The 9,836-nt window shown below is 34.3% G+C and overlaps 1 protein-coding gene across 1 annotated transcript; it reads left to right on the plus strand.

Annotated features, from left to right (window-relative positions):
- The first annotated feature begins 725 nt into the window (after positions 1 to 725).
- On the plus strand, positions 726 to 3,388 carry LOC114162847 (uncharacterized). The gene is made up of 5 exons (XM_028046829.2): positions 726 to 1,522; positions 1,645 to 1,702; positions 1,800 to 1,883; positions 1,972 to 2,107; positions 2,505 to 3,388. Exons 1-5 carry the CDS (start codon positions 883 to 885, stop codon positions 2,793 to 2,795), a joined length of 1,209 nt encoding a protein of 402 aa, XP_027902630.1. The 5' UTR covers positions 726 to 882; the 3' UTR covers positions 2,796 to 3,388.
- Positions 3,389 to 9,836: the final 6,448 nt, after the last annotated feature.

The following is a 9,836-nucleotide window of genomic DNA, read 5'->3' on the forward strand; positions in this document are numbered from 1 at the left end:
TTTGTGCTACAGCACCACCATTTTATTCAATCCAACAACAATCTTTCATCGCTCTCAATGCTCACTTTCTAATGTTGCTTACAACGGATATCATGTATGTACTTTTTCTACCAATCCGTTTCCACTCTCTCATTCTCACACTCACAGGAAGATAAACATAAAAAATAAATAAATAAAAGACAGATTCCATACAGATAAAAGGAATGGGCCCAATGATTGATCTTTTTCCTTGCATTTTGACCTTTCTTATGCATCACTCCAACACTGATAAAAGTCCCATGGGAAGCCACACATATGCTGCATACATAAAACACTCTGTAAGAAATTTTTAACATGGTTCATACATACATCATATGATTCAGCCACAGCACAATATCCCACCCAACGAATCCTCCAACAAGCTTCCTTGATTCTCTAACCTTATATAAGTTATAATTCTGATATTAAGCTATATCAATACATAAACTTTAAACGTAACTCAATCTGGTAAAATAGATTTATAATTCAGTTATATACTCGATAATATGAATAATAACATATTAGTATGTTGAGAATTGCCAAGTGGCAAAAGTTAGAAGCGCGTGTCACACTCATCCCTCGTGGTTTAGTTTGCAAAAAGTAATGCCCCTCACAAGAGGTTGTATGGCAGATCCCCACCTCCCCATGTTACAACTTCTCCTCAACCTGTCCCTACCTTCCCCACATTTTATAAAAACCCATAACCCTCTCTTCCTTCTCCTAATTCACTTCCTCATCACACCCTTCATTTCCTCTCATTCTGCCATTCTCATTGCCTCGTAGCTTTGCTGGTTCATCTTCTCTGTTTCTTCATCAAAACACCCTTTTTCAATCTGAACTCATATCATAACAAAAGGCACCAACATGTGCAGCTCTAAGGCAAAAGTTACTGTAGGCATAGAGGCTGTTGCTGCTGCTGCTGCTGCTGCAACCACCACTGTGATGCCTTCTTCAGTGGCTAGAATCAATGGAAGGCCGGTCCTTCAACCAACTTGCAACCGTGTCCCAAACCTTGAAAGGAGGAATTCAATCAAGAAAGTGCAGCCACCAAAGTCACTTTCTCCACCATCACCACCTCTTCCCAGCAAGACCTCATTGACACCCCCAGTTTCTCCAAAGTCTAAGTCACCAAGGCTTCCTGCAGTGAAGAGAGGCAGTGACAACAATGGACTCAACACTAGCTATGAAAAGATTGCCATCCCAAAAAGCTCCTCAAAAGCTCCGACTTTGGAGAGAAAAAAGTCCAAGAGCTTCAAGGAAGGGTCCTGTGCGCCAGCCTCTGTAGACGCTTCATTCAGCTACTCCTCCTCTTTGATCACTGACTCCCCAGGAAGCATAGCTGCCGTGAGGAGGGAACAGATGGCACTCCAGCAGGCCCAGAGGAAAATGAAGATTGCCCATTATGGAAGATCAAAGTCTGCTAAGTTTGAAAGAGTTGTTCCTCTTGATCCTTCAAAGCCAACTGAGGAGGAGAAGAGATGCAGCTTTATTACACCCAATTCTGGTAATTCCTAGTGAATGTTGTTCTTCATTAGAATTGGATTTTCTATTATGTAACAAAAGTTTTCTTCTACTAAGTTTTAACTCAAATTCATATTACTGAAAAATGTGTCTTTTGATGAATAGATCCCATCTATATTGCTTATCACGACGAGGAATGGGGAGTTCCAGTTCACGATGACAAGTAAGCCACCACTTCTTTCTTTTTCTGTCTCAAACACATCACAGAAATATGCAGAAACTGACAATGATGACTGACAAAATCACTATTCTCCATCCAGGATGTTATTTGAGCTTTTAGTCTTGAGTGGTGCTCAAGTTGGATCTGATTGGACCTCAACTTTGAAGAAACGCCAAGATTTTAGGTTGAGTTCTGTTTAAAGACATTCATATTCATAATTTTCATGAATTTTTTTGGATGGAAGAAACTGATATTTTTAAATTATGTGACAGAGCTGCATTTTCAGAATTTGACGCGGAAACTGTGGCCAACTTAACTGATAAGCAAATGATGTCAATTAGTTCTGAATATGGCATTGACATAAGCAGAGTCCGAGGAGTAGTAGATAATGCTAACCAAATTTTAGAGGTAACGAAACTCAAAAGCTGTAACTTTTCATCTCTCTTTTCAACTTAGTCTCTCTTCTTTTCTTCTTATGTCCCTCAAAATTATAGTTTGAGCTGGCTTAACTGAATATTCTGTAATGAAACAACAGAATAGTTAAAGAGTATTAATTAATGGTAAGGTGGCTTCTCCAGCTACATCTTATTATTATCTCTTTAATGTACCTAATGACAAGAAATTTCCAACAGATTACAAGTTTTAATTCTGGCCCTACCCAGTTGATTCACACAGTGGTTTCCCCATCAATCTTTTCATAAATTACAAAGTTTTAGTTGGTGTTTGTTAACACTAGCTAACAATTACTGTTTACTGTTCATTTAGCTGGTAATAATATCAGGTTTTTGAAATTGGGGTGTTGCAGATTAAGAAAGACTTTGGATCATTTGACAAGTACATTTGGGGGTTTGTGAATCATAAACCCATCTCCACACAATACAAGTTTGGGCATAAGATCCCAGTGAAGACCTCAAAATCAGAGAGCATAAGCAAAGACATGGTGAGGAGAGGGTTCAGGAACGTTGGTCCAACAGTGGTTCATTCATTCATGCAAGCAAGTGGTCTAACCAATGACCACTTAATCACATGCCACAGGCACTTGCAGTGCACCCTATTGGCAGCTCGTCCTCATTGTACCATAGACTCTTCCCAATAAAGCCAATTTCAACTCAGAAATAAGGAAAAAGAGATTGACCCAGAAGAGCTGAAGACATAAATTAAGAGTTATTATGTATGCTGAAGATGGTGCATATATAATAATGTGGCTAACAATAGTTTACTTTTCGGTTAATGTTGTGTATAATATTAGATAGGACAAAAAGGGTTTCTGATTTGTGAGATGTTGTGAGAACTTTTGATGACAGTTTGGGTGTGATTTTCTTTGCATGATTAATGGAAAAGAAAAAAAAAAGTGATTATAAGAGAGAAGAAAAAAAGGATTAGGGTGGTGTTATTTAGTAGTGGGAGGAGGCTTAGGGAACAGTGAGCATGTGCATGTGCAATTGGGAGGCAAGGGCATGTGTGGTGTCAGTTTGCTTTCTAGACCATGTGACCCATCAGACTTTGCATTATTTGGTTCCCTTTAACAGCCTGTTTGTGATACTTGTAAGAGGGGAGTGTAGGACCACCCTCCCTTCCCTTTTTCTTCTCTTGCTTTGTTTATGGGGTTGTTATCTTTACTGTATTCTCTAACTTTTTGGCTTGCCTCATATAAATTATATACCCTAATATATTTTGGAGTTGGTGTGATGTTTTGAGTGCCCTTCAATACATTTCCCATGTGCTTCTCTACTGTTTCATCCCTAACATACTTTTCAAAACGTTAACCAGATAAGATAAGTATCTTACTACCTCCCCCATGTGCTCATTCACTTATTTTCTTAAAGTTTTGAATAGGAATCGATGTTAATTCTTATGTGAATTAGACTTAGATCACAAATGTGATTTCAGAGATAGCAAGATTTCATTTTCTCCTATCTGATAGTACTTTGAGAGATAGTGAAACTCATTGCTACCACCACTACTGTAGCAGCATTTAACATGGTACACATGCATGCAAGGACTTGGAAAATGCATGAGAGTGTTATTATTAGTGGGATTGGTCCTAACATGAAGGCTAGTATAACATCCTAGACAAAAGAGCATCCAATAAAGAATAAATGGGCAATTAATGTGAGGTAGTTGACAATACCAAAATCTGTAAAACAAGGAGAATCCACTAAAGTACTCACCAAGTATCTCTTTATTGCAAGGTGTAAGCAACTTCGTGAACCATGCCAACGAACATTGTACCAACTATTTAATTTTCAGAAGTTAATAATAAGTTGACTATTATGTCTCTATCTTCTTATAACAGATACATTAAGAACACAGTGAGAAATATAATATTCATGCATTTCTTTCATCAATCCAAATGCAGATAGGTTTTTCCTCATTGTTTTCTAGGCTATGTAGGATGATATATATGCAGATTCTGCAGAAAGTTATAAGCCCATGTCCTTCATATTCTCTGTTTTTTTCAGAAGTGTTATTCTACGTTAGTGATCTTCATTGTTCTTTCTTCCCTTTTTCTAACTCCTAGGTGAAGTTATTGTAGCAAAAAATCAAGCACTTTCAGCTTTGTATAGAGTTTCAGGCTAGGGTAATATGAGTTCATACTAGATAATAGGCAAATGTTGTTGAAATGTCGTTGTGCATCAATAAATAATTTTGGAAAATAACTATAGGTAAATCTAATTTCTTCAAAAAATATTGTTGTGCATTAATTTGTAAATAATATTTCTTGCAAATTTAAGAGATTATAAATAATTTTTATACAATATATATTACAGACAGGAGAAATAGGCAAAAAAGTGTAATAGGATAATTGATCTAAACGAAACAAAAACAGTGTAACTATTGAACGGTATAAAAATTTAAACAAAGAAACAGATATTATTACCTAATTTGGGAAATTCTAAATAGATGTTAACTCAACCCAATTAACCAACTCAATGGAACAATGACAGAGTAGGTTGAGTTCACATGTCCAAATAAGATGTATTTTCTTACAAGTTTTAAATTAAACTATTTAAAGAGTTGCTTTTTTTTACTGCAGACATAATTTATTTGTATTTTATTTATTATACATAAATCCAGCAGTAAATTTTTATTTTTAATATTCTTGTTTATTTGGATAATTCATTCACGAGTTGTCGTTTTCAATATAATTTTTTATAATTTTGGGAGTTACTCAACCTAATTTCACTACGGATTAGGTTAAGATTTTCAGTCTTATAAACAAACAACTTCAATCTAATCCATTTTTAACGAGCTAGATTAAATAAACGCGTTTGGCATTCCTAATTTCTATTAACCTTTTACTTATTTATTTATTTTCATATATCTAAAGATTCTATGTTTTAAAGCTTACAAAATTAACTACTTTATGTTTTACCTTAGTCGTCTATTTTAGTGGGAAGCTTACATCGAAAGGAAACAAACAACGAAAACTAAAAGTTCGCTAAAGCTATTACCTTGTTAACTACCGCTAAGAAAAAATTATTCTCAAATTTTTTATTTGCCATGAGAAATATAACTATTACACACAAATAAAATTTAAAATTTACAGTAATGTATATATCAGTAATGATAAATATATAAAAAAATACCATCTATTAATTTATATCTTAAATTATTATTTTAAATATATTATATAAAATTTGATAATACGCTTAAAAACTTATGTTTTATTTATTATATGTATAAACTTATTGAAATAGTTGTACTTCCCCATCTTTGACATGCTCATATAAATAAAAAACGTTCTTTACTAAAATTAAATTTGATAGTTCTTTTTTCTTATCAAGAACATATTAATTTGGAACACTAAAAAACACACAGAAGGTTTAAACACTAAAAAAACACATATTTTGGTGTGTTGTGACAATTCCAACCCATTTTTTTGCACAACTTCTATAAGCTTCCTACTATAGAACAATCAAATAATAGGTGTTTCTTTTATTCCTCACCCCTCCCACGCATTACATGCACGTAACTTGTCACATCCACCTCTCTTTTGGACAAGTTGTCACGAGTTGCAACTTTATTAATTAGTAGTTTCCATGGAAATTGTAAAGCAAATGGTAAAGTTTTAATATTCCAAAATTGTCCAAAAATATTAGCGTCTTGCCCCATTCTAATTTTGTTGTATGCTAATTTCTTAGTAAAAATATTAGTTTCATTATCCTTCCTCTCTTATTCATCCTCTTTGCCCTTATCCAGTGTACACTTTCCTAGCTCATACATCAAGTTAGATACATGAACTTTCTCTTATTCAAACCAATCTCTTCACCATTGTAATTTCCATTCCCAAGATTCCTCATTCCATCTTCCAAACTCCCCTAATTTAGCCTCATTAGCAGTGGAATTGGCACACATTCGGGGATACTTTTATAACATAGGAACTTTGCTAAGCCAACTATCTTCCTAAAACTAAATAAGATTTCCTTTTCCTCTACACCAAGAAATGTTTTTATCAAACCAATTCCCTCTTTGTCACTTCTTATATACTTTTCTAAGATCTCTCCACCATAAGGATTCATATTTAGTCTCATTATTGTTGTTTAAACTTCTCCAAGATCCGTACTTAGGCTCAAAAACATCCTTCCACGAACTATGTTTTTCTTTGCCTAGTCTCCATTTCCCTTTACCTAATAAAGCTAGATTAAACACTTTTAAGTCTCTCACACCTTCCCACCCTCTTCCTTACTATTGCATAAGTTTTCCCAGCTTATCCATGCAATTTTTCTACCACTATGTCCCAACCCCAAATAAACTTTTGTTAAATTCTTTTGAGTAATAACATTCCAAAACTGATATTTCCTATGATTCCACCCCTCTCCCCCACTGGCATTCATAGGTATGTGAATGGTTTCATCATTTTGTTACAATTCACCATAATTGAAAATCTATCTAAAGTATAATGATCAACCCCAATCCCCCCAAGCTTAGATCTGTAGAAATCAACCTTCAGCCCCAATGCAAATTTGAAACAACGGATAATGCTTTTGATAACCAAAATATTGTGTGTTTCAACTTGACACAAAAACAAAGTATCATCAGCAAAATGTAACATGTTCACTTATGTTTCATTTTCCCGACCCTTATCCCTTTTAGCTTATTTTTATGTACTACTTGCCTCACTAGTTCTACTAACCATTTTGCCATAATCAGAAACAAGAATGAGGCTAGTGGATCTCCTATTCTCAGTCCTTTGGTTGGACTAAATTCTTATGTTGGGATCCCATTAACCAATATGGATATTAAGACAGATTCTAAACAACCTTTAATCCATCTAATCCATTTAGAGAAAAAATCAAATCTTTCTAACATGTAATATAGAAAATCCCAATAGACTAAATCATATGCACTACTAAAAAAAACTCATATTTTCTACCAATTTTGTTTAAAAAAAATTTCATAAGAAATACATATAAATTTTGTTATGAAAAAAATGCAAGAATTTCCTACCAATCTTTTTGGAAAATATTTTGTACAATACACTTTTTGCAAAAAAAAAAAAACATGTAGGAAATACTTGTGAATTTTATAATTTTGTACAAAATAATTATCCACGAAGGAATTACTTGCTAGTTAAAATTCTTAGGAAAAATGGCAAAAAAAAATCTTTTCTTGCAAATATTTTTAACAAATTTGCAAGAAAAATCTCATGTAATATGAAAATTTCTGGTAGTGATGATTGCTCAAATCTACTTTCATTATGATCTCGCTCTGTCTTTTCCTTATAATTTCATCCACCACTTCATTTGCTACAACTACACTATCCAAAAGTCTTCCACCCTTTGTGAAAACATATTATTTTTTGTATTTATAATCTTATGAAAGACTTCCTTTAGTCTATGTGATAAATTTTTTTATATTATCTTCTACATGTTACCCACTGAAGATATAAGCATATAGTCATTTAGTTCTTGAGGATTTTCTACCTTAAGTATGAGTGTAATGAATGATGCATTACTTCCTTTTGGCCAGTTTCCCCAACTATGGAAGTTGTTTATTGTAAGACCTAGGAAAATTTAATAAAGAATAAATATTTTATTACGATAATTGTGGATGAGGGATACACCTAAAGGAATTAAATGGGCTAATCATAACAAGGAACAATGATAGCTTAAATGATTGAGTGTGTTGGGTGTTGTTGAGAGGATTTGGGCTTAAGTCTTACGTATGCCAGTAGTGGGATATTTAATTATTATTTTATTTTTGTATGTATGTATGAGTGTGTGAGGTGGCATTATATATGTATGTGTGCATGAAATGTTAGGAAGCATGTAATGGCTTGTTGGTTGTGTATATGCTTAGTTATTGTGTGGTTGAGAATTTGAACCTTGGCTAGCACTAAATAGTTCTTTTTTACGGTTGATTATTTTTGCTACGTTGCTAGATGACTAGCAAACCTAGTCGTCCTTGAAGGAGTAGAGAAGTAGTAGTTATAAGACTTGGATGGGTAGAAAAACCTCCAAGTAATGTCACTTGAATGACAATTAAGCCATTTTCGTTTTCATTTTTATTAAATTAATTTTAGGGCTAAAAAAAATAAAGGGTTATTTTAGTGAGGGAAAGAGGGAAAATTCGTGTGGCAACTGAGAGGAATTTTATAGAGTAGCAAAACCTGACCTAAGGAGAGTATAGAAGGCTGGTAAAAGTTCTCTTTGGTAGAGGCAAGGGTAGATCAATTTCTAGGCAAGAAGGAACTCTAAGAGTGTGTTTGGATGGGAATTCCAAGTAAGGGAAGTTGTAATTCATGTTTTTATTCTAATTTATGTTTTTCGTGATATGATGAAGCATGGATGCCTAGTTCTTCTTTCTTTTCGCACTGAAAAATCAAGTTTCTGGGTTTCTGCCTAGAAACCGCCTAGTGGGTTAAGAACATCGCCAAGCAATGCATGCCGTTTTTGCGTAGTTTTTGGGTTCTGTCCAGAAACCGCCTGGCGAAAATGAAGGCCTGCCAGGTGACACGAACTAGGTTGGTTCGTGTTTTTCATTTTTTTGGCTTTGTGGTATCTTTGAGTGTCTTATAAATTCCTATACTCTTATGTGACTATGTATTTATATAATTGATTGAGAATTCCACTATTGATTGTGATTTGATTATTGAATGATTATATCAACATGTGGTTTCAATAAGGGTTGGGATGAATATGAAATATGATTTTCAGATACCAATGATGGTGATTTTTGTAATTGTATGATGAAGGATTATCTTGTTCTTTTAAGATTATTGAATATGGTGTGAGTTGATTAAGAAAGCTAAGTGAAATCCCCAATGGACATTAAGATAGCAAGCTATCTAGATGTGAAGGTTTCTTTCACAAAGCTCAAGAGAAGAAGATGATGGATTGATTCAAAACAAAAAGGAAATGGAAAGCAAATAAACCATAGAAAACCAAGAACAATTAAAGGAAGAAGAAAACATAAAATGGAAAGGAAAGAAATGGTAAAAATGTAAGAAGCACGCCACTACAAGGCTAGGCTAGAAGCCATGGCAACCTTGAAGATGAGTGGATGTGTGCCGCCACTTGCTATGCAAGATGAGGCTTAAAAGTATTCTCTCCCAAGGGAGGAAACTCTCACAAATGGTTGAGACACAACAGTGTTTTTACTTCAAAATGTTCAACCCTTTTACATGTCTAGGAGCACCCCGTATATAGAAGAGTTTAGGGGCCTCTAAGCAAATAAAAGATACCTAAGCATGTCTCTACAAAAACCTAACTCTAGCTTCTAGAAACTAGGTCAAATAAGGTTACAAAAATGAGAGACAAAAGAGCCAACTATGGTGTGTGCAAGGCTAATTTCGTTCTAGCACAAAAGGAGATAAAGAATGTGTCTCATATGTCTCCAAAAAGTGCCAAAGTGTGCTAAAAACAAAGGAGACCAAAGGTACATAGGTACACTTGTTTTATGCCTTTTACTTTATGCTTTATGCCTTTGCTTTACTCTCTCATCCACATCATTTATGCTCCCCAATCACCATGCGCCACCTAGCATTGCTTTCTTACTCCTAATTAACCTACAAAGCAAATAAACATAGATTAGCATGTTGGCTTAAATCAAGTCAACTATAGTCAACAAGTCAAACCTAGTCAAAAGTCAACAAGTCAACTAAAGTTGATTCAACTAAGTCAACTTAGGGAAT

The sequence above is a fragment of the Vigna unguiculata genome, chromosome 1 (genome assembly GCF_037176805.1).
Source record: "Vigna unguiculata cultivar grain cowpea cultivar isolate G323 ecotype 2 chromosome 1, ASM3717680v1, whole genome shotgun sequence".
Classification (NCBI taxonomy): domain Eukaryota; kingdom Viridiplantae; phylum Streptophyta; class Magnoliopsida; order Fabales; family Fabaceae; genus Vigna; species Vigna unguiculata.